This window comes from Jaculus jaculus, chromosome 18 (genome assembly GCF_020740685.1).
Source record: "Jaculus jaculus isolate mJacJac1 chromosome 18, mJacJac1.mat.Y.cur, whole genome shotgun sequence".
Taxonomy (NCBI): domain Eukaryota; kingdom Metazoa; phylum Chordata; class Mammalia; order Rodentia; family Dipodidae; genus Jaculus; species Jaculus jaculus.
The window spans coordinates 14,925,563-14,950,191 of record NC_059119.1 but is presented as its reverse complement, the minus strand read 5'-3'; the positions used below and the strand labels follow the sequence as shown (position 1 = coordinate 14,950,191).

Genomic DNA, 24,629 nt, shown 5'->3' with positions numbered 1-24,629 from the left:
ATAAAGGTACAGCAGCTGGGGCTGGGTTTCACTCGCTGCTGTCTGTCTGTCTAGGGCTCTGCAGGTGTTGGATTTCTGTGTCTGGGAATGTCATGGACCCACCAGGGTCACCTATGAAGGTCTGAAGGGGTTTGGTGTGTCTGCTGGGACTCTTTGCCAGCTTGCGTTCTTTGTGATTCTTCATGTTGCAAACTGAAAGGAAAGAAAGGGTATGGAGCTGCTTTTCCTTGGTATCTGTGGTAAAGTGCCCAAGAGGCCTTGGGGAGAGATCACTTAGTCTTCCAGGGGATCAGATCTGGATAGGAAGCCTTTCTTGTAGTCTACCATTTCTTGTCATTGTGGCCTCTGAGGCCCATAGAGGTGGTTGGATTGCCAGGGTAGGGTGTTCATGCAGGCGTACATTGGACACTTGTTTGTTTATTTTTTGGCCTGCAGGCTACCTACATAGCTGGTGAAAGTCATGTGACATCCTCACTGTATTTGCGTCAGTGTACTGATAGGTGTGGAGTTGAGTCTCTTACAGAAGTCTGTGGTTCTGAGCTTAGCTCTACTGGGCTGAAGGAGGTATTTAAAATAGGCTTGGATGCAGGAGCTAGTGGGCCAGGTGACGGCAGTGATAAGTCGTTATTTTAAGATTTAAGAGCACCCCCCCTCCAAGGAGCCTGAGCCCTTATGTCTTTTTTTATTTTTAAATCTTCGTATTCCCTTCTTATCTTTATTCATATGCATACAGATTTTCACCTCGTGGAGCATAACATTTTATATCCTGTTCTCTTTGCTTATATCCAAAGCATATCCCCATATTGCTACAGTTGAAGGGCAAATGGTCCTTTCTGATGCCTTTTTTTTTTTTTCCCTGAGGTGGAGTCTCAGTCTAGCCCAGGCTGACCTGGAATTCACCATGTAGTCTCAGGGTAGCCTCAAACTCAAAGAGATCGTCCTACCTCTGCCTCCTGAGTGCTTGGATGAAAGGCATGCGCCATCGTGCCCGTCTTCTTTCTAACTTCTGCATAACTTAAGATAGGTCCTTGCAACATTCTAAGAAACCTTTATATTTTTACTTATCTGGATTCCAGTTATTTTACTACAGTAATACCCTTGGCCTTACTGAGAGATGCTACCAGAAATAGTGTCATGAAATCTGTTACAGTAGTTTCTCACTGTTCCGTCCATCTATATCAGCTACTTATCTACTCCAGGTGAAGAGTTTGCTGTATGTAAGAAAAGCCTTCCTTTTGAGGAGAACCAGGAAGGTGAGGGAACGGACCTCATCTGTTTCTTTACTTTTATATAAACAGGCATGAGTAAAGTGCCTGGTACATACTGCATATACATGTTGAGTGATGAGTGAAGAGGACTTTGTAACCCATCATGGTTGCTGCTTTGGCCCCTGAGTCAAGTTGCTGGAGCCCTTGTTCCCTGTTTCTGGCTAGGGTTCCCCCTTTTTGTTCCAGGGACCAGGCTGCTTTGTAGAGGACAGCTGAGGATAAAGACCTGTACTTGAGGCACAAGGCAGTGCAGCTTATGATTCCTCCTTCCTTGTCATTAATGACTTTATAAGACCACTGTTGGGACTTCCACTAAGCAGTGACGTTGAGTTGTAGGGAGCATAAGGCTCACTTTGAGTACTAGTTGAAAATGCAGCATCTAAGGTAGGAGAGATGGCTTAGCGGTTAAGGCACCTGCCTGCAAAGCCTAAGGACTTATGTTCGAATCTCCAGGTCCCACATAAGCCAGATGCCCAGTGATGCAAATGCACAATGTTGCATCTGTGCACAAGGGGGCGCATGCATCTGGAGTTTGTTTGCAGCGGCTGAAGGCCCTGGCATGCATATTCTCTCTCTCTCTCGAAATTAATAATAAAAAAAAGAGAGAGAGAAGAAAATGCAGCTTCTTGGGTTCTATCCAGAGACCGTTCTTCAAGAACCTGTATTTTCTTTAATTTTATTATTTATTTATTTGAGAGAGAGAAAGAGAGACAGTGAGAATGGGCATGCCAGGGCCTCCAGCTTGCTGCAGATGAACTCTAGATGTATGTGCCACCTTGTGCATCTAGCTTATATAGGTCCTGGGGAATCAAACCTGGGTCCTTTGGCTTTGCAGACAAGCACCTTAACCACTAAACCATCCCTCCAGCCCGAGTCTGTATTTTGTTTTGTTTTTGGTTTTGTGAGGTAAGGTCTCACTCTCTAGCCCAGGCTGACCCAGAATGCACTATGTAGTCTCAGTGGCCTCGAACTCACGGCAATCCATCTACCTCTTCCTCCCGAGTGCTGGGATTAAAGGTGTGTGCCACCACGCCCAGCTAGAATTTCTATTTTTTTGTTTGTTTGTTTGTTTTGGTTTTTCGAGGTAGGGTCTCACTGTAGCCCAGGCTGACCTGGAATTCACTATGGAGTCTCAGGGTGGCCTCAAACTCACGGCAGTCCTCCTACCTCTGCCTCCCGAGTGCTGGGATTAAAGGCGTGCGCCATCATGCCGGCTCAGAATCTCTCTCTCTATATTTTTTTTTTTTTTTGGTTTTTCGAGGTAGGGTCTCTCTCTAGCCCAGGCTGACCTGGAATTCACTATGGAGTCTCAGGGTGGCCTCGAACTTAAGGCAATCCTCCTACCTCTGCCTCCCGAGTGCTGGGATTAAAGGCGTGCGCCACCACGCCCGGCTCAGAATTTCTATTTTTAAACACAGGCTTCAACAAATTTCATGCAGGTTATACACGAACCACTCTTTAAGAAATGTTATGTGTAAGTAGGGGCAGATGCTACATGTGATGGTACACACCTCTATTCCCATCATTTGGGAGGCTGATGTAGGAATATTGCTGCAGGTTCTGTGGCAGCCTGGGATATATAGCAAAACTGTGTCTCTTTTTTTATTTTATTTTATTTGAGAGAGAAAGAGGCAGAGAGAGAGAGAGAAAGAATGGGTGCACCAGGGCCTTCAACCACTGTAAATAAACTTCAGACGCATGTGCCACCTTGTGTGCATCTGGCTTACGTAGGCCCTGGGGAATTGAGCTTGAGTCCTTTGGCTTCACAGGTAAACACCTTAACCGCTAAACCATCTCTCCAGCCCAAGGCTGTGTCTCAAAGCAAACAAAAATGATAAAAACACAAAATCGGCGGTGTCAGTTGCTTCTGTCATCCTCCTGGAGTTCACCAGACACAACTTCTCCCTGTAGTGTCTCTGCTTCTGTGTGGCCGTCTGTGTGTATGAGCAGTCCTCTGATTAGGAGCCTTGTTCTGGGACCCCAGTTTGGGGTGTCACTCTGTGTCTGAGGCTGAGTGGCTGGTGTTGTGGTATGTTGGCCACCAGAAGGGTAAAGGCTGTCCCTTTCTGGGTCCAGCTGGCCCAGGGGACTGAAATGGGATCCCTTTGGATAGTGCCAGCTGAAAGTCCCCACCCCCTTGGTGTTGGCCTGAGTAGCCCCCATGACATTTGTGTCCCCTGTGGTATCTCCAAGTAAGACTTTCCTGTTAAGGATCGGGGTGAAGTGAGGGGACAAGAAGGCAGAGTGGGGTGGCATTGAAGGGAGGGGTGCAGGAGGAGGCTGTGTGTGGCACTGGAATGCTGGGACTCATGTTGGGAGATTCTGTGCAAAACCACGTTTTCCTTTTGAGGATAAAACAGGGCAGTTTCTGGTAACAAAGTAATAGCATCCCGCATATAAGTGATCGGGTCTCTGACTTCTACAGTGGGTCGGGGAGTAGGTGGAGTTGCCTCCTCTTGTGTCAAGGCTTCTGCTTGGCCATTCTCATTGTGTGGTCATGATGTGAGACGTGGGACTTAAGTCACACAGCACTGGCCCATCACTCTGCCCAGGCATGCACTTTTCCCAGAGGGACCTGGGATACTGGTGGGTAGGGGTAGAGGCTGGAAGGTGCCTCTGCTTTTCTTCCTGCTGCGTCTTCTCATCCCTTGTCATCATAATAACCTTGTCAGAAGCTGTGCTGAAACCCTAGAGGTGAGTGGCTGACCCCATTCTCGGCTGAGGCTGGAGACGGGAAGGGAGGGCCGGGTGTGACCAGCTCCTGCCCCCTTCTCTGTGCTGACTGCTCTCTGAACAGCTTTGGCAGGCGGACAAGGACCTGATCCCATAGGTGCCAAAAGGGTGGTGACAGCAAGAGATGGGCACTTTGCACCTCTTGAGCGCCTCTCTGCAGAGGTCCCTTGTCACCTGCCCATGGCCAGACAGATCTGTGCCAGGACCGTTGGGGAAACCAAGGCATGGGAGGTTGGTTAGGAGTTTGGTTTTGGTTTCGTTTCAAGCTTTTGCTGGCGCTCAGACCCTAGAAATCCGTAGGCAGCGATGGCCTTCGCTTCCCCTTGGGCTGTACCTTTTCAAGCACAGATTTTGGTACTTGGTTCCCGTGACAAATCCTGGTGTGTCATCCCACACCTCTCCACCTAGCCCCCAGAGCTCTAAGCCCAGAAGAACAGATCCCTCCTTACTGCTGGCTTGGGCTCTGCCCTCATCTGGGCCCATGTTTCTTAGATTCGGTGCTGGGGGCATTTCCAGCCACCCCCTCCTCCCCAACACTGTTTCTACTTCCTGGGCCCTGTCACCATCAACAGCAGCAGTAGTAGCTTCCCATCTGCTCCCCTCTTTCCTCCTCTCTCTCCTTCCCCTCCCCCTGCTTGCCGCTGCCCTGGGAGGAGCTATTTTTAGGGGCTGCTTCCTGGGATGTTTTACTTGGGGCTGGTTACCATGAAGGAAATGTCACCAAAACAGTGGGCAAAGGCTATGGGCACCAGGAGACCTGCCGGGGGCACAGAGAACTCAACAGCTGACCCGGTTTTGGCCCATGAAAGTGGCCAGAGTGTCCGCAGGCAGAGCCTTGCCTTCTTGGGGCTTGCCAATGGCCCCATGGGGATTCTCTCCATCAAAAATGGTTGGGAGCTTGAACAGTGGGCAGTGTCTTGCCGCCTCTTGCCTTTCCTTCCTTAGTAGGCTTCTCCTTGTCTTAAGACCCAAAGGCCACAGTGGGGATCAGGACTTAGTGTTACCTGATTAGAATTCTTCAATTTAGAGCTGAAAAGGTACACGCATGCATGCGTGTCTGTCTGTGTGGACAGTTCAAATGAGCACATTTCAGGCCCTGTTCCCTGTAGTCCTTGGTTACTCCTTAGGTGTACTAGTGTGAAGGAGCCGGGCGTGGTGGCAGCACTCAGGAGGCAGAGGTGGTAGGATCGCCGTGAGTTCAAGGCCATCCTGAAACTACGTAGTGAATTCCAGGTCAGCCTGGACTAGAGTGAGACCCTACTTTGAAAAGAAAAAGTGTGAAGAAACCAGAAGACACAGATCCTGCTCTTACATGGTAGACAGACTGTGCCTTTAATTGGAGAATCTTTGCCCCTTTTGAGTGAGATTCAAAGAGTGAAGGAACATGGCGTCGTTGAGTCAGGGAAATGTCAGTGGGGTTATGGCTTGAGATTCCCACTGGCCAGTGCCTAAGGCTCAAGGTTGTTTATAAGAAGTTGGGGAAGGTGGACTATGGCACCAAAGGCCTATATAGTGCCCTCATTTCTCCTTGTCAAAGTAGTGCCCAAGGAGGCAAACAGGACTTTATTGTTGGGAAGGAGGTGGGGGCACTCAGGAGGGCAGCAAAATGAGACTACCCCCCATATCAAGTGTCATAAATAGAATGGGTCTGCTGAGAGCTTCTCATAATGGTTGGGGTCTCCAGCATAGGTTTCTTTGAAAAGGGAAGGGTGCCTTTGAGATTTGAATTTAGGGAGAGACCTCATAGCCAGAGTATGACCAAATTCTTATTCCAAGGTACTACTAGAGAAATGTCACTAAATCTGTGGGCAAGTTCCTAGCAGGGCTGTGGCATCTTGGCATCTTCCCTGGCCTCCAATTTTGAGGAAGGGGAGGAAAGGGTATTTGGAATACGTAGGCTTGCCTCTTGGGGTGGAGGGGCAAGGTGGCGCTCCATGTGAACCTTTGCCGTGTGCTGTTACCTTACTGCCCGCTTCCTCTTTTCCGCTCCCTGGTTGCACCTGGTCACTTCTTGCTTTGCTACCTGTGTGATCGTGGTGTCTTGGACCAAGTCCTAAAGCACTAGAGCAGAAGATGAGAGCCCAAGTTTCTTAGGATTCCTGTTTGTCAGGACCTGGCTGAGCTCCGGTGGACTGTTGGGGAAAGGTCCAAGCAGGAGCTGGAAGTCTGGGATGACGCCTTCATAAGGCTGCGTCTGCTGTCTGCTCCTGTTGCCACCTCTGCTTTTGAAAGGGGGAAAAAGTCTTGCAGAGGGCTGTGGTTGGAGCTGAGCTGAAGGCCAGCAGGGTGGGTCTCCATGGCAGTAGCACACAGGCTACACAGGCAGGAAGTGGCCCTGTGCGAAGTGGGAAGTGGCTGTTGTCAAACAGGAAGGGGGGGCTGGGCTGTGGGAGGGAGGATGGGAGGAGCCCAGTAGAAAGGTAGGCCGGAGGAGGGTCAGCCTGGGAAGGTCCCAGCTGTTCCCTAGTGGTGGCTGACAGGAGGGCTGTGTGAAGAGATGAGGCTGGTGGGTTCTCACCTACCTTGGGATGCTGGGCCTAGTCCTCATCACTGTGGACCAAGTCAGCTCAGCAGACTGAGACCTTTTGGTGTCAAGGATGCCTTGCCACACAGGGACACCCTTGTATGTAGGAAAAGATATGCTACAAACTAAACTACTTTTTATTCTTGCTAGGGTGGAATAGTCCCTTTTTCCTCAACTGTGGACCTGTCCTGAGGTAACTACAGGACAAGAGGTGTAGGGAGAAAGAGACGGGAGGCCACCAGCGGGAGGCCAGGCTGGGGCGTGGCATAAGAAGCTGTGGTAGGCAGAAACCACATGGCTCATTGAGCAGAGAGCTTGGGGATGGCAAGGTGCCACTGCCAGTGAGGCCGAGGAAGAGGAGGGATCTTGTGGTCAGCAGCACTCCCTGGGGTGGCCCTCTCTCTGAGGAGACTGTTGTGTGCATTCATCTGCAGGCTATAGACATGGGCAAACTTGCCTCTAGAATGGCAGTAGAGGACCTCGTGGGAAGCCAGGACAGATGGTATATTTCAGAACCCGCGTCTGCCCGGGCAGAGGGGAGAGCAAGCTGATCCTGTCCTCTAGTCTCTGGCCATAGCTGTGGCCACATGCCCAGCCCAGGAGACCTTGTTCTCCTTATTACTTTGCTCTTTTTTAAAAATTAATTAATTAATTTGCAAGCAGAGAGAAAAAGAGAGAGAGAGTAGGCACTCCAGGGCCTCCAGCTTCTGCAGATAAATTCCAGTCGCATGTGCCACTTTGTGCATCTGGCTTTATATGGGTACTGGGGAATCGAACCAGGGTTGTTAGGCTTTGCAAGCAAGTGCTTTAACTGCTGAGCCATGTATCCATCCCAGTTACTGGGTTCTTGGAAAGAAGGCATTTGCTATGTGCCAGACCCTATGCCAAGTTCTCTGCCATATTACCTCCTTTAAACTTAAGGTGTTGATGCCTGCCATTGTAGTAATGCTAGCACTCAGAAGGGAAGGTAGGAAAGTCAGAAATTCAGGCATAATCCCTGTTATATAGCAAGTTTAAGGCCAGGCTGGGATACATGAAAATCTGCCTTAAAAGAAAAAGAAGGGGGCTGGCGGGATGACTTAGTGGCTAAGGTGTTTGCCTGCAAAGCCAAAGGACCCAGGTTCAGTTCCCCAGGACCCACATTAGCCAGATAGATACACAAGGGGTGCACGTGTCTGGAGTTCATTTACAGTGGCTGGAGGCTCTGGCACACCCATTCTCTCTCTCTCTCTCTCTCCCTCTTTCTCTGTCAAATTAAGAAAGGAAGGAAGGAAGGAAGAAACAAAGAAAGGAAGAAAAGGGGCTCAGTGGTTAAGGCACTTGCCTGCAAAGTCAAAGGACCCAGGTTCAATTCCCCAGTACCCATGTAAGCCAGATGCACAAGGTAGTGCATGTGTCTAGAGTTCATTTGCAGTGGCTAGAGGCCCTAGCATGCCCATTCTCTCTCTCTCCCCCCCCAATAATTTTTTTTTTTTTAAGAGAGAGCAGGGCTGGAGAGAGCTTAGCGGTTAAGTGCTTGCCCATAAAGCCTAAGGACCCTGGTTTGAGGCTTGATTTTCCAGGTCCCACATAAGCCAGATATACAAGGTTACACATGCATCTGGAGTTCGTTTGCAGTGGCTGGAAGCCCTGGAGCACCCATTCTCTCTCTCTCTCTGTCTCTCTTTCTGTCTGTTGCTCTTAAATAAATAAATAAAAATAAACAAAAGAGAGAGAAAATGTAAAGCTCCTTCCCAGATATGTAACTGCTAGCTGGTTCATTTACCTCCTGTGGGTCCTTATCAGATATCATCTCCTTGCTGAGCCTTCCCCTTACCACCTCACTTAGACTTTCTCCTTCCCCTGCTTTATTTCTATTTATTTATTGTTGGCTTTTCAAGGTGTAGGGTCTTACTCTAGCCCAAGCTGACCTGGAATTTACTCTGTATTCTCAGGGTGGCCTCGAACTCATGGCGATCCTCCTACCTCTGCCTCCCTAGTGCTGTGATTAAAGCCATGCGCCACCACGCCCGCCTCCCTGCTTTATTTTTCTCCACGGCACTTGCAGCAATATCTGATTTGCCCTTGAGTTTCTTCCTTCTCTGTGCCCCCTCCACCACCTCCTTCCTCATAGAATGTGTGCTCCATGAAGGCAGGTCTGGCTGGCTGGTTTATTCACCACTGGTTTCCCTGCATCTAGAAGCAATGCCTCCTAGCTGGTAGGTCTCACTAAATGTTTTTCAAAGGAATGAATGAGGCTCAGGTGAGTCTAATAACTTACCAGATATAGCAGCCCTGGACTCGATCCAGGGCTTTCTGACTCCAAAAACGATGTGTTAATTGCTGTACTTCGTGGCTTAGAATCAGAACAGGACCAAGGCACAGCAGTGGGGTTTTGAGAAGACATAAGCCTTGCCAAGATAGGGAGATTTGGCTGTGGGTTTAGGGTTGAACGACATGGTGACACGGGTTCTTTGGACCCTGGGCAGCTCTTTCGAGGAGCTGGGAGCCTGAATCCTCTTGTCTCCTCTCTCCACTCTGAGTCATTGGTAAAGCCAGAGCGTCCTTCCTTATTTTTAGTGCTGCTGCTGTTGTGGGGCTGTAACCATTAGCCAGTAAGAGACTTAAGAGAGGAGATAAACATTAATCTTCTGGGCCTTCCCCTCAAGCTGCCACCTCCGCATTGCAAGATGCTATTCTCCTACACCTGCCCAGGCAACATAACCCAAAAGTTGTGGGTCAAGCGTGGTGAGGTGAGTAGTCAGAGATAGAGTGGATGGATCTGCAGCTTGGGGGTCTGGCTTGCTTGATACCTTGGTCTCCAGTCAAAGGCTGGGAGGAAAGTGGGTTCTCCCTGATGTGTGACCATATTTGGAAAGAGCAAGCCCCCCCCCCTTCCCCATTAAGTGAGGTTATTGCTTTTTCCCTGCATGCTTCCTGACCACATCCTTCTGCCTGGAACCAGGGGATACCAGGCAGTGTGGGAGTTGAGAGTTCACTTGGGTTCTCCTGGCTGAATCCTGATCCTTGGTCTTGGTAAACTCAAGGTGAGAAGAAAGGCCTGACCCAGATCTTTGGCCAGCTGGGATGGATTAGTACTGGGTAGCAGGAACTAAGCTCTGTTTGTTCCCACCTCTTTGCACGAAGCACAGCTATTGCTAAAGGGAAAGTTTAGGACAAAGCTGGGGGCCGATTGGTAAAATGATCTATGTGAGTTCTTTCTGTCTACAATCTTTATATTATCTTAGACTGACAGGCCAGAGGTTGAATCCTAATTCTGTCACTTTCCTACGGGTGAGTCTTTGTTAAGTTCTTTAACTTCCTTAGGTCTTGGTTTCATCATTAGTAAAATGGGAGCAACCACAGCTCCTGCCTGGTGGGATCATTGTGCACATCGCAGGAGGCTGTACAGAGGCTCTCTGCAATGTAGAGTGGAGGTAGGCTGGGGAGAAGCCCCAACCAAGAGAGACAGGACTTGCTTGGCCCGAGGAGTTGGACTGTACTGGATTCTGACCCCTAAAAACTACAGTGTTTGGCTGATGCTCTTACTTTTCTTCATTCTGTTGTCACAGCATAGTGATGGAGAAAGAGGGAGCTAGGTTCAGACCATCTGTATTGACATCCTATTCATGTAAGCTTCTCTCTCTCTCTTTCTCTTTTTTTTTCCCTTCAACGTAGGGTCTTACTTTAGCCCAGGCTGACCTGGAACTCACTATGTAGTTTCATGGTGGCCTCAAACTCATAGGAATCCTCCTACCTTGGTGCTGGGATTAAAGGCGTGTGCCACCACAGCTGGCTCATTATGACTTTCTGCTTTTGAGCCTTTTTTGCTTCATTTGTAGGTAATAGATCTAGTCAGATCCCATTTACAGTTTCTGCGAGGATGAACTATACTAGTTTTTTTTAAATTATTTATTTATTTGAGAGAGAGGTGGGGGGGGGCAGGCAGGAATAGGCAGATAGAGAGAATGGGTGTTCCAGGGCCTCCAGCCACTGCAAATGAACTGCAGATGTGTGCACCACCTTGTGCATCTGACTTACATGAGAACTGGAGAATTGAACCTGGAGTTTTTAGGCTTCACAGGCAAGCGTCTTAACTGCTAAGCCATCTCTCTAGCCCTGAACTGTAATAAGTTTTGCCTCTGCTGACATGTAGTAAATGCTCAGTAAATGATGGTGGTTACTAATGCTGCTGTTACAGTTAAGGCCTTATTGAGAGTCCCTGTTTACAGAAAGAATTCTAGGAAATACAGCTCCCCTCCAACGCTTCTGAAGAATTTATAACTAAAAGATAACTGTTGTGATACATGATGTGGGAATCATAACACAGTGAGAGAGAGGAGGGAGGGTCACGGAAGGGAGAAGTCACAGCCTGCCAAGAAGAGTGAGGACGGCTTATGAGAAGGTAGCCTTGGCTGGATTCCAGCAGGTAGCAGTGAGGCAGAGTGCGGAGGCTTCTAGGCTTCCTTGCTCTGAGGAGCACCCTCTGCTTCTTGGAGCTCTGTCTTCCTGTGCAAGGGATTGGCCTCCACCGCTCGTTTGGATCTGAGTACTAACAGATTCTGGTCGTTTCCTCAAAACAGTAATCCCGGGGCTTGAGTTCAAAGAAGTTAGAGCTCAAAGGGTGGGTACCCCAAGGATTCTGGCAAGAAGCAGGTTTTGTGTCCTGGTTTCTCGTTCTATGAAATGGCTCTCATAGTTGTGCCATCCTCTTGGAGTTGTACTAATGATTAATGAAAAGATGTGTCTGTCTGATTTAGAAGTGAGCCCTCAATAAAGCTAGCTATTATTTTAAGTCATCACTATCTTTTGATTTTTTTTTTTTTTTTTTTTTTTTTAGGATTGGAGAGATGGCTCAGCTGTTAAGGTGCTTGCCTGCAAAGCCTAATGGCCTGGGTTTGGGAGAGCTGAATGCATTAGGTGGCACATGCATTTGGAGTTTCTTTGTAGCAGCTAGAGGCCCTGGCATGCTCATCATATTCTTTCTCTCTCTTCTTGCAAATAAAATAAAAATACTGAAAAAAAAGTCTTTAATTTAATTTTGGGGTTTTTTTTTTTGCATGTGCTTAATGCCCATTGCTACTGCAGATGAAGACCCATCTGGCTTTATGCGGCTGGCAGGAGAGTTGAACTTGGGCCAGCAAGGCTTTGCAGACACGTCCCTTTAACTGCCGAGCCATCTCCCCAGCCCCAGTTGTTGTCATCTTGGTCGTCCACTCCTTTGTGGTCAGCACCACTCTGTCCCAGGGTTGTCATGAGGGCTGCCTAAGAGAACATACAGAACTTCTAACATAGTGCTGTCTCATTACTAGGCTTAGTGCGCCTTAGCCTTTCTTTTATTTTTTTAGATTTTAAAAATTCGTTTGAGAGAGAGAATGTGTGTGCACACTCCAGGGCCTCCTGCACTGCAAAGGAACTCCAGAAGCATGTGTGGGGACTGGGGAATTGAACCCGGGTCCTCGGGCTTCACAGGCAAATGCCTTAAGTGCTAAGCCATCCCCCAAGCCCGCACCTTAGCTATTACTCTAGTCCCCCTGTGTCCTTGGTTGTTGCTTTCCACAGTTGCAGTTACCTGTGGCTATGATCCAAGTTTCTGGAAAATTCCAGAAGTAAGCAGTTGAATTTTAAATTGCATGCTGTCTGAGTAACATGTTAAAATGTCTTGCCATCTGCTCCATCCCATGCAGGACCTGAATCATCCACATACCCATGCTGTGTAAGCTACCCGCCCGTTAGTCATTTAGTGGCCTTCTTGGTTAGCCAATTGATCAACTGTTGTAGTATTTTTTTTTCTTCTTTCTTTCTTTCCTTTTTTTTGGAGAAGGGGAGCAGTGATTGGACCCAGGGCCTTGCACATGCTAGGCAAGTGCCTCGCCACTGAGCTATATTGCCAGCCATTGTTTTTTGGGGTTTTTTTTGAGACAGGATTATGCTATGATACTATATAACCTAGGCTGGCCTTGATCTCATGATCCTCTTGCCTCTGCTTCCCACATGCTAGGATTACAGACCTATGCCACTGTGCTTGGATTCACAGTGCTTTTACACAGGGTTTAGTACTACCTGTGGTCTCTGGCACATCTTCTGGGGAAATATGCCTGGCCCAGTGAGTCCCGTCATAGAGGAAAGAGGACCAGAGTTTTAGATGAAGGCCTGGATTCAGATTCTTGTCTGCTTCTCACAGATGTTTAGCTGCTCAAGTCATTTTTTTACTTTTATTTATTTATTTGAGGGGAGGAGAGAAAGAGGTAGATAGAGAGAATGGGCCTCTAGCCAGTGCAAATGAACTCCAGATGCATGCGTCACCTTGTGCATCTGGCTTACATGGGTACTGGGGAAACGAACCAGGCAAGCACCTTAACCACTAAGCCATCTCTCCAGCTCTCAAGTCATTTTTCATTTTTTTTACGATTTATTTTTATTTAATTATTCATTAAAGGCACAGAGAAAGAGAGAGAGAAAGAAAATGGGTGCGCCAGGGTCTCTAGCCACTGCAAACGAACTCTAGATGCATGTGCCACCACATGCATCTGTCTTATGTGGGACTTGAAGAATTGAACCTGGGTCCTTAGGCTTCGCAGGCATGTGCCTTAACCACTAAGCCATCTTTCAAGCCCTGAAGTCATTTTTTAAAAAAAATGTTTTTATTAGGCGGGCATGGTGGCGCTCGCCTTTAATCCCAGCACTCGGGAGGCAGAGGTAGGAGGATTGCCAAGAGTTCAAGGCCACCCTGAGATGACAGAGTTAATTCCAGGTCAGGCTGGACCAGAGTGAGACCCTACCTCGAAAAAGAGAGATGGCTTAGTAGTTAAGGCACTTGCTTGTGAAGCATAAGGACTCATGTTCGACTCTTCAGATCCCTCATAAGCCAGATGCACAAGGTGACACAGGCGTACAAGGTTGCACATGTGTACAAGGTGTCACATGCATCTGCAGTTCGATTACAGTGGCTGGAGACCCTGGCATGCCCATTCTCTCTCTCTCTCTCTCTCTCTCTCTCTCTCTTGCATTTAAAAAAAAAATGGCCAGTCTGTTGGGCTTGCCTCAAAAAAATAAAAATAATTAAAAAAAAAATATTTGCAAGCAGAGAGAGAGAGGAGAGAGAATGGGCACACCAGGGCCTACAGCAGCATGCTGCAAATAAATTCCAGACACATTTCACTTGGTTTTACATGGGTACTGGGGAATAGAGCTTGGGTCATTAAGGCTCTGCAGGCAAGCGCCTTAACTGCTGAGCTCTCTCTCCAGCCACTCAAGTCATTTTCTTATCTGGAAAAGGTGGACTGTCTCTGGGTTTACTGTGACTTCCTTTGTTAATTTAGCAAATTGCCACAAGTGCCTAGTCAGTGCCAAAAAATTAAAGGAATATGGGGCTGGAGAGATGGCTCAACAGTTAAAGGTGCTTGCTGGCAAAGCCTGACAGCCTGGATTCAAATCCCCAGTACCCGCATAAAGCCAGGAGACTCTGGAGTTCATTTGTTGCTACAGGAGGCCCTGATGTGCCTGTTCTCTCTCTCTCCCTCCCCCCTCCTTGCTCATAAATAAATATTTTTTTAAAAATGAAGGAAAGCCGGGTGTGGTAGCACACACTTTTAATCCCAGCACTTGGAAGGCAGAGGTAGGAGGAACGCCATGAGTTCGAGGCCACCCTGAGAATATAGAGTGAATTCCAGGTCAGCCTGGGCTAGAGTGAGACCCTACCTCAAAAAATAAAGCAACAACAACAACAAAAAAAAAAATTAAAGGAATATGAATAACCAGGTAACCACAGATAGAATGGGCAATCAATTTTTGTTTTCTTTTGTCTCCTTTTAGATCATCAGAAACTAGAACGCGAGGCCCGAATATGCCGACTTCTGAAACATCCAAACATTGGTGAGTGCACTGCAGAGGATTCTGGGAGTGTTTTAGGTGTGGAAGGCAGGCAGAGCAGAGGTCCGCTTTGTGCAAGGAGTTACTACTTTCAGTCATGCGTCTTCACCTGGTATCTCTTCTTGCCTAAGCAGAATGGCGCTGCGTGTCAGAATTCTAGAGCTTTTTGTCGTGAGGCCTGAGTGTCTCCATGGCTGCTGTGCCATCTCAGGGCTGGGATGTGAGGCCTCTGACTGGGCTTCAGACTCCCTTTCTCTCCTTTCTCCTGCCTTTGGGCTGAAGTCCAAGGCCGTCAGTGTGTGAGGTTCCGGGCTACCAGCCTGCCAGCATCCCTCACCGGGAACCATCCATAGCCTGAGCTTGAAAGACTCAGGATTTTGTTTCTGGTCCTAAAAAGAGTTTGTCCCTTTGCAGTGTCCTTCCCACTCTGGGGGTTTCCATGGCATTCCCGTTTGTGTTCCCTGACTGCCTGGCTTCTCTGGAGAAGGAGTGGCAGGAGCTGCTCAGATGGGGAAGGATCAAAAATGGGGGGGAATTTTTTCCCTGCTCCCACCCTGAGTGGGGTACAAGAGCACATTGTTGGTTGTTCTAAAGCTCGAGGAGGTTTGCCTGCCACAGCCCACTCTGGCTCTGTTTTACATTGTTTAGCTAAAACCTCCTTTGCCAGAAGCTTTGGCTCTGATTTGGCGCTCCTTACAGAAGGGACAGAAACTGGGCTGGCTGCAGGGTCTGAGCAGAAACTCCAGTGTTGTTGACTCGAAACAGACCAGGGAGCATCTCCTAGGTTTTCCTGAAAGCCCTGAGTCATCACAAAAGACAACACGTGGTCTGTGCTCCTCAGGCATGGCCTAAATATCAGGGCTCCCACAGTGCCCTGAGGCTTCCTGCCCTGTTCTTGGCGCTAGGGCTCCGAAGCAACTTGCTAAAGCTCCGTGCTGCCTCCAGATCTCAGAAGGCTTGGTGAGAGTTCAAATGTGAGAGAGCCCAGGTTGCACACCAGCCCATGGGGAGAGCAGCAGCTCCGAGGTAACCAGAACTCCAGCCATGCAGGGCTTTATAGATCGCAGTCAGAGCAGATTGGCATAGCCAGGGCTGCTGTGCCGCCTGGTGTGGTGTATTCCATGCAGCCAGTACCTCTTAGCCAGTGAGTCCTGGCCTTAGAGCAGTTGGAGCTCCCCTGTCTTTGGCCTCTGAGGTTAGACCTTCACCTAAAAAACACAGTAGGTACCAGTGTGTGGGCTAGGACAAGAGAGGACCAACAGAGAGAGAAGCACTTAGAGCAGCAGTCACAAATCCAGGCATGTTTCCTTTGGCTGGTTCAGTGGTCTAAAAGTATTTTTTTATTATTATTTGCTAGTATTTAAAAATGAGATTTCAAGGCTGGTGAGATGGCTTAGTGGATAAAGCTCTTGTCTGCAAAGCCTAAGGACAGTTCGAGTCACCAGTAGCCACATAAGCCAGGTGCACAAGGTGGTACATGCATCTGGAATTTGTTTGCAGTGGCTGGTGTGTACCCATTCTCTATCTGCCTCTTCTTTTATTTATTTATTTATTATTTTTATTTTTATTTTTTGATTTTTGGAGGTAGAGATTCAGTCTAGCCCAGGCTGACCTGGAATTCACTATGTCGTCTCAGGGTGGCCTCGCATGTGCCACCATGCCCGGCTCTTTTTTCTTAATTTTTAAAAAAATTATTTCTTTTTATTGACTTGAGACAGAAAGAGAGAGAAGGAATGATGCACCGGCCACTGCAAACCGACTCGACACATGTGCCACCTTCTGCATGTGGCTTATGTGGGTTCTGGGGAATTGAACCTGGATCCTTTGGCTTTGCAGGCAAGCGCCTTAACTGATAAGCCATCACTCCAGCCCCTTTTTTGTTTCTTGTGACTACTAAGCCATCCTTCCAGCCCTCTACTCTTTCTCCCTATTTCTATCTCTCAAATAAATAATTTTTTTAAATGAGCCAGGCGTGGTGGTGCTTGTTTTAATCCCAGCACTTAGGAGGCAAAGGTAGGAGGATTGTGTTGAGGTTCAAGGCCACCCTGAGACTAAATAGTGAATTCCAGGTCAGCCAAGACTAGAGCAAGACCCTACCTTGAAAAAAGAAAAAAGAAAGAAAAATGATCCAGGTGTGATGATGCATGCCTTTAAATCTAGTACATTTTGAAAACATTTTACTTATCTGTTTTTTAAATCAAAAGGTTTGTCTCCAAAGCTACCCACCAGCCCAGGCAATTTGATGTCATAGTCACAAGTCTCAAAGTTCAAGGATAGTCATGTCCTTTTCTTTTTGCTGCTTTAAAAAAATGTTTATTTAAAAGATACAGAGAGAGGCAGATAGAGAGAGAGAGAGAGAATGGGCGTGCCAGGGCCTCCAGCCACTGCAAACAAACTCCAGATACATGTGCCACCTTGTGCATCTGACTAACGTGAGTCCTGGAAAATCGAACCGGGGTCCTTTGGCTTTGCAGGCAAGCGCCTTAACTGATAAGCCATCTCTCCAGCCCCTTTTTTGTTTCTTGTGACTACCTCATATATCAGTGATGAATTATGCACACATAGGGAGGAGAACAGAGGTATAGAACTTGATGATAGAGCGAGCAGACCTACCTCATCTTCATCAGTGATGTGGCAAGGCAAACCATGAGGGGTGAGGGCATAATAATGCCAACTGGGAAATGAACAGGCCTGTCACAAGTGAAGTGCCCCCTTTTTACGTTTTTGACCTCTTAGGCTTCACTTGGGTGCACTTTGGGTGCCCCCTTCCTTTTAGCTCAGAGTAAAGACACAGAGGAGACCATGTATCCCAGGTATTTACACTATCAACCAGGCTGTTAAACCCAGGAAAGGCAAGCTTAATGGAGTCATTTTGTTAGCATTGGTTCACTTAGGACTGTGCTTTTGTTTCATGACTGCTCACAGGTCCTGAGGGATGTTTTGGTCCAAGGACCAATTTCAGGGTCAAGGGCAGGCAGAGAGAAGGGTGCGTCAGGACTGTGTCCTAGGAGCATTGGCTGGCTGAGCGCTCCAGCTTCTAGTGGGAACCAGGACTCCTAGAGATGTGGCTCAGCTATGGGTCCAGGAGGTTGCCATGGATCCAGACCTGGCTTGTGGCTGGAGAGAAGGCAGTTTTGTGCCCCCTTAATTCACTGTTCCTCTCTTCTCCACTGCAGTGTCTTTAAAAGTCCTTTAAAGCAGTGGCCCTTTTGGCTCTGGCCTTTTTAACTCCATCCCAAAGGGAGACAAGCAAACTATCCCAACAGTGGTACACAGTTGAAGAAGATGAGAGCAGATATTTAGCCTCAGACTTGGAGGTGCTTGAATTCAGAAAGGGTGGGCTGGGGAGTTGATTCAGTCATTAAAGACGCTTGCTTACTTGTGAAGCTGCTGACTCGAGTTCAGTTCCCCAGTACCCAGGGAAAGTCAGATGCACAAAGTAGCACATGCGTCTGGAGTTCCTTTGCAGTGACAAGACACTCTCTTAAATAAATAAATAAATAAATAAAGAAAGAAATACGTAAATAAATAAATAAATGTTTTAGCCAGGTGTGATGGCTCAAACCTTTAATCCCAGCAGTCGGGAGGTAGCATTCAACCCTTACCGCAGCGTCGTAACATCGCTGTGAGTTTGAGGCTAGCCTGAGACTGCATAGTGAATTCCAGGTCAGCCTGAGACCCTATCTCAAAAAACAGAGAGAGAGAGAGAGGGAGGGAGGGGGGGAGGGAGGGAGGGAAAATCTCACATGAACAGAAAGTCAATACAGATGGTCTGAACCTACCTCCCTCTTTCTCTGTCACTATGCTGTGACACCAGAATGAAGAAAAGTTAAGAGCATCATCCAAACACTGTAGCTTTTAGGGATCAAAATCCAGTACAGTCCAACTCCTCAGGCCAAGCAAGTCCTGTCTGTCTTGGCAGGGGTTTCTTCCCATCCTGCTTCCCACTCTACACTGCAGAGAGCCTCTGTACAGCCTATTGTGCTGAGAGCCTGTTGGAAGAGACAACCCTTAAACTGTGGATTTTGGGTAATGGTGTGTCATTATAGGTTCATCTGTACAAATGTACCACTCTGGTGTGGGCTGTTGATAGTGGGGGAAGCTGTGCATGTGTGGGGTTGGGGCTGTGTGATCCTTCTGTTCAGTTTTGCTGTGAACCCAAAACTGCTCTAAAAAAAAGTATATTAATTAAAAACAAACATAAGGCCTGTTGGGTAGATGGCACACTGTTGAACTCAGAGAGCCCTGGGAAAGTGGCCAGCTGCTGGGAGTTGAGCGGAGGAGCTCGTAGTGCTAACAATCTGAAGTCTGAATGGAGTGCGTTCTACCTGTGATCTGTTTGCTCTCTGCTCAGAATTCCTCTAATGAATAGACTCTGTCTTCCTTTGTACTGAGCTGCCCCAGCAGTTTCGATCATAGTCTAGTGTCTGTGGTTTAAAGCAGCACTTCTCAAACTTTCATGTGCTTATGAATCAGCCAGGGAGTGTGTCAAAATTCATATCCTGATAAAGTAGGCCTGAGGGAGGAGCCGAGATTTCCCATGTCTTTCCCATCTTTAGGTGGTGTTAATACTGTGTGGTCCATACTTGGAGAAGCCCAGGTTTGTGGCTTAGGAGCCATGTGTGGGATTGAGGCTATGTGAACCTTCTGTTCAATTTTGCTGTGAACCCCAAACTGCTCTAAAAAAAAGTCGCAATAAACTTCATGAAAAGCTGGGCATGGTGGCACACGCCTTTAATCCCAGCACTTGGGAGGCAGAGGTAGGAGAATTTCCATGAGTTCGAAGCCACCCTGAGACTACGTAGTGAGTTCCAGGTCAGCCTGAGCTAGAGTGAGACCCTACCTTGGAGGGAAAAAAAAAAAACAAACTTCATGGAGTTGTTAAAGGGATCATCAGAAAGTAAGAGGAGTGGGGATAGAGGTGGAGATGAGGAAATGCAAATCAATAGTCCAATTCTCAAGACCTCCCCCCAACTCAGTTGATAAATTATTCAAGTCAGGCTTCCATTTACCTTGGGCCCAGGGCCCATTCAGCTGATACTAAGCATAGCAAATATAATTGTAAGAAAAAATAAATTTTTAAAATATTTTATCTATTTACTTGAGAGAGAAGGAGAAGGCAAATGGGAATGGGCACGCCAGGGACTCTAGCCATTGCAAAAAAACACAAGACACATGTGCCACCTTGTGCACCTTGCTTTACATGAGTACTGGGGAATTGAACCTGGTTCCTTTACCACTGAGCTATCTCTCCTACCTGAAAAAGGAAATTCTGAATAATGACTGATAATAATGCCCATGGGTAGAGAGGGCTGAGTCCTGCCACAACTGGGCCTTGGGCAGAAGACTTAGTTCCCCAGAATCCTCTGTAGTATTAGGTCTCCCCACTATGTCTCTGATAGAGGACATTTAAAAATATTACTTATTTGAGAGAGAGAGAATGGGCATGCCAGGGCCTTCAGCTACTCTAAAAAACTCCAGATGCATGTGCCACCTTGTGCATCTGGCTTATGTGGGTCCTAGGGAATCGAACCTGGTTCCTTTGACTTTGAAGGTTAGCACCTTAACTGCTAAGCCATCCCTCCAGCCCTGATTTGGACATTTTTAGCAGTGATACTTTTTTTTTTTTCAGTGTTATTTGGAAAAAGATTTGTTAAGGTTGTGCGGTATATTGTTTGGTGGTTTTTGAAGAATTAGAAATAGCCACACATGGCATTTAGGTTGTGAAGGTTTCTCTGTCCTTGAAGATGTTTTTAAAAACTGTGAGAGTTTTTTGTTTGTTTGTTTGTTTGTTTGTTTGTTTGTTTTGGGTTTTTTTTCCTGTCCTTTCTCCCACTCATTTTAGAGAAGAGTAATTTGGTTTGCTTCTGATGTGCAGTAAGTGATCCTTTTTGTTTGCCATCTGTAGACCTGGTGTGTTCTTCCCTTCACGTCTCGTTGTTAGCCTTGGAATTGGCTGGGCATCACACGGCTTTATTCCATGCATCTGTAGTACCCTTTATGTCTGCCTTTTCGCTCTCCATCTAGTTGTACTATGTTACATATGTGTATAGTTTCTGATTGAAATCTTTTGGCCAGGCGCGATGGAGGCACTCGCCTTCAGTCCCAGCACTCAAGGAAGGCTGAGGTAGGATTGCCACGAGTTTGACCCTGCCTCCAAAACAAAACAAAACAAAAATTTTAAAAGCCTGTCTTCCCCCTTTACCTGTAAGCTTTCTGGTGACAGGGCCTGGCTCTTTTTCTTCATAGCAAATGTATTCAGTTGTGCTTGCTTGCTTCAGAGTAGCTTCAAGCCAATCAGAATGGCCAGGGCAGGTAGGAGCAACATGAACAAAGCAATTTCATAGTCATTCTGTGACGTTAAGAGTCTAGGTGTCAGTTTGTCTTCAAGTGTTGGTTTTGCCACATAGTGTGACTTTTGGGCTGGTTTCCTTGTCCTTCATATGGGGACATCTTAAATAGCTAAGTGGCCAAGTTAAGGCAAAGATCCAATAAAATAATGCATATAAAACATGTGACATGGGTCAGAGATGTAGGTCAGTTGGTAGAGCACTTGTCTAGCATGCAGCAGGCCCTAGGAACTACCCCTAAGCACAGAGTCAACTGGGTGTGGTAATCCCCTACCTCTAATCCCAGCAGTGAAGGTGGTGGGAGACCCAGAAGTTCAAGGTCATCCTCAGCTACAGAGTGTGTTCGCAGTTAGCCTGGGCTCCATGAGACCCTATCTCCAAAAAAGGGAGAGGGGACCTAATACTTGGAATACAGGAATAGGTCAATTAAATTTTAATCATTACAGTTTCAGCCTTGATTGTCAAGAACTGACTGTGTTTAAAACAGCGACTAAATTGTGCCTCTTGAGCCAGGTGTGGTGGCACACGCCTTTAATCCCAGCACGTAGGAGGCAGAGGTAGGAGGATCGCCATGAATTTGAGACCATCCTGAGACTACATAGTGAATTCCATGTCAAGCTGAGCTAGAGTGAGACCTCTACATCGAAAAAAACAAAACAAAACAAAATTCTCTTCCTGTCCTATTTCTTTTTTTAAAAAATTATTTTTTATTAAGTTGCAAACAGACAAAGAGGAGAGAGTGTGTGCGTATGAATGCACCAGGGCCTCTTGTGTGCACCACCTTGTGCGTCTGGCTTTATGTGGGTACTGGGGAATTGAACCTGGGCCAGCAGGCTTTGCAGGCAAGTACCTTTAGTCACTGAGCCATCTCCCACAGCACAGTAAAATAAAAGGGAAAGATAACAGTGTTAGAACTCCCTGGTCTTGATGTGTGCCAGGAGCCTTGCTCTGGGTTTGCATCCGGACCACTGGAGCTGGGTGGCCTGGAGGGATTAGTCTTCCCTTGCCGCTCTTCTGCTAATCCCTTCCCACCTGCGCTCTGTGTGTGGCCTTCCTGGAGAAGGGCAAACCAAGTGCCAGTGATGCCCTGTCTGGGCAGAGGCCTGGAAGTCTGTGACTCTGGCACAGTTCTCTGGCCTGTGGTGCTGGGGTAGGGAGTTGGCGGGGTATATCCAGGTGAGACCGTGCTCAGGGCCATGCCTAGCAGGGAGGGTGCTCCGGCTCCCCTGGGAATGGTCGTTAGCGTCCTTACCTGCTGTCTTGTCAGCTCAGCATCCTGCCGCTGTTAGTCAGCTCCCTAATGAAGCTGCTCTTTGGCTTCTGGGACAGCTGATTTCTAGGGGATTATTTGTATTACACACTTTAATGCTTTTTAATAGCAAATTTTTAATTAAATGGAAAGTCCTTTTGGAAGCAAGGGAGCAGCCGCGGCAGGACTCAGTGTGAGATGCCAGTCTGAGAACAGAGAAGCAAAGTGAGAAAGAGTGGAGGCAGGGCTTTGGGAAGCTTAGCTGAGCCTGGTTTTGGTAGGTAGAAGGCATAAGTCGGGCGGGGGGGATCTGATTATCATTCCTTCCTTCTGTCCTAAAAGCACACCTAGCCCACCTAGTTATCTGCTGGCTAAAGAAGCGTGCAGGATTGAAAAACCAGAGAGGGTCATACTGGGTAGGCAGTGTAGTAAGTGTAGTCATTAGGCCCTGGATCCAGCCTGGTCTCTTGAGTCCTCGTTTTTCACTTGAAGACAAGGACTATGGTGACGTGTACTGCTTTGTGGCAGCTGGGCCATGTATTTTGCTTCCTGGCTGATCTTGGTTCTTTGGGTTGAAGGGGAGGATCTGTAAAGAAGCCATTCAGTTCTGAAGAGATACTCTGGCACTGGGAAGGGGAAAGCAGTCTGGGCCCACCAAGGAGGAGGCGCCACGATTTCTTTGTACCCAAGCATCTCACCAGTTGGCTTGGTGTCGGGCCATTCCTGAAATGCTCCGAGAGGTGCTCCTGTAGCTGCTGAGGACTGGAGCAAAGGTCAAGCAGAGGGAGCCCTTTAGAACAGAGGCTCCCCATCAGGAGAGTTCAGGTGAGGGGAGAAACCGGGACATTCGGACAGACAGCCAAAGCAAGCCCTGCTTGCATTAGAGTGATGCTCGGAAGTTGGCATTTAACCCAGAGGTGGCTTTGTGGGCAGAAGCTAGAGAAGAGACCTCAGAAGACATTAGGTTGGTGTTTTGCCCAAGCACTTTGGAGGTGGGGACTGGGAAGGAATCCTGTTGGCCAGCTGTCCCTTGCCCTTGGTGAATTGCCCCAGTCTTCTGCATGTACTGTCCTCTTGAAGCCAGCCATGATGCCATTGTAGGCACATCTGTGAGCTATCTCTGGGCGACTCTGTTGCTTCGCTGCCTGGCACACGCGGACTGCCCTGTGTTTCTCAGAGGGCTCAGTGGAGGGAACCTGCCGTGGGAGTCAGAGAAGCCTGGCTTCACATCTTGACTCACCACTCAGTAGCTCGTTAGCCTTTCACAGGAGACTTTTAAGGCTCTGAGCCTCTACTGCTATCTGTGGAAATGAGGACCGCATCTTAGGAGGGTATAATAAACTTCTTAAAGGCAGGTACCATGTCTGTCCCTCCTGAGATGCCACCACTTGGCTTGGGATATGCACACAGTGGTGCTCAGGGTGTTCTTGTGGGATCAGTAGTGAGCACAATAGCCTGACACGGGAGTTGGCGCAGGGTGTAACTGTGCCTGTGCGTGGTCATGCATGCTGGTAATCTTTCAGAGGCGAAGGTGGATTGTCACAGGTGTGAGACCAGCCAGGGCTACACACACAGCAAGACTATCAATAAACAAAGTTACTGTGTTCGTTGCCTGTACGTGTATGCAGCCTTCGGGGCTCACGATCCCTTACTTACCCTGCTCCACGTGCCCGCCTGCTGGGCTCCACCTTCCACCCGCCTTCATCCTCCTGTGCCCGTGTGCTGCTGCAAGCGCTCCCAGGCTTTCCCATCCTGGCATTCTCCATCTCCTTGCTGTCATCCATTCGTCATGAGTTGTGTCTTAGGACCACCGCTTTAGGGAGGTTTCTTTTCTCCCTCTCGGCTGACTTCTAACCCTGTCTCTTGCCTTGTTCAGAGATAGACCCGAGCCCTGGTCTCTTGATGCGCCTGCGTGCTCGTGGCCTGGGGCTTTGGCCACTTTTCTTTGCAGTGTCTTCAGGAGGGAGCCGGGTGAGGCTGACAGGAAGGGACCCAGGGTGGGGTTGTCTAAGGAGACTAGGATTTCCGCGTTTTTCTCTCTGTTAATCTCTGTCCCCGTCTCCTCTCTTGCAGTGCGCCTCCATGACAGTATTTCTGAAGAAGGGTTTCACTACCTCGTGTTTGACCTGTAAGTGCCACTCTCTCTGAGGGTATGCGGGCCCTTTCCCTCCAGCTGGTTCAAGACGAAGGCTTGAGAAAAGGTTAAAATTGAGTCTTCAGCCTCTGCCGGGCTTTCTTCTCCGTTGCCCGAGGAGAAGGACTTGATTGTGAACTTCTTATGGGGACAAGGGTGCCAGCCCGGAGCGCCCCCCCCCCAGGGGTCTCGTTGCTCACTTGTGCTCTCCCCACAACTCGCACCTCGGGAATGGTGCTGCTCTTGCATTTCTGTTCTACAGTGCGCCTCCTTGTGCATTAGCTTGTGTCTTGTTCCTTTTGTGTTGTCCTCAGTGGAGAAGTACAGTACGAACTCTGCCTGCCCTGAAAATCTCCAGGAAATGGAGGGCAGCTTGCGTTACTTGTGAACTGGGCTCCACTTGGTTCTTCTTCCATTTTGGTTGTGACCTAATGTCTTAAAAGTGGCTCTTGACCTCCTGGAAATCCCTCCCCAGGATTATGGTTGAGTTTCTATGTCTCTGCTGTCATTTCTGTTCAAC

At 48.1% G+C, this 24,629-nt stretch overlaps 1 protein-coding gene across 19 annotated transcripts in view; it reads left to right on the top strand.

Moving 5' to 3' along the window:
* Window positions 1-24,629, top strand: part of Camk2g (calcium/calmodulin dependent protein kinase II gamma) — a 76,100-nt gene that overhangs the window by 3,971 nt on the left and 47,500 nt on the right. For all 19 annotated transcript variants that reach the window (XM_045137359.1, XM_045137367.1, XM_004657938.3 and 16 more), the window contains exons 3-4: window positions 14,320-14,379; window positions 24,049-24,103. In XM_045137359.1, coding sequence (XP_044993294.1) covers window positions 14,320-14,379; window positions 24,049-24,103 — 115 coding nt within the window. The remainder of the gene's footprint in view (window positions 1-14,319; window positions 14,380-24,048; window positions 24,104-24,629) is intronic.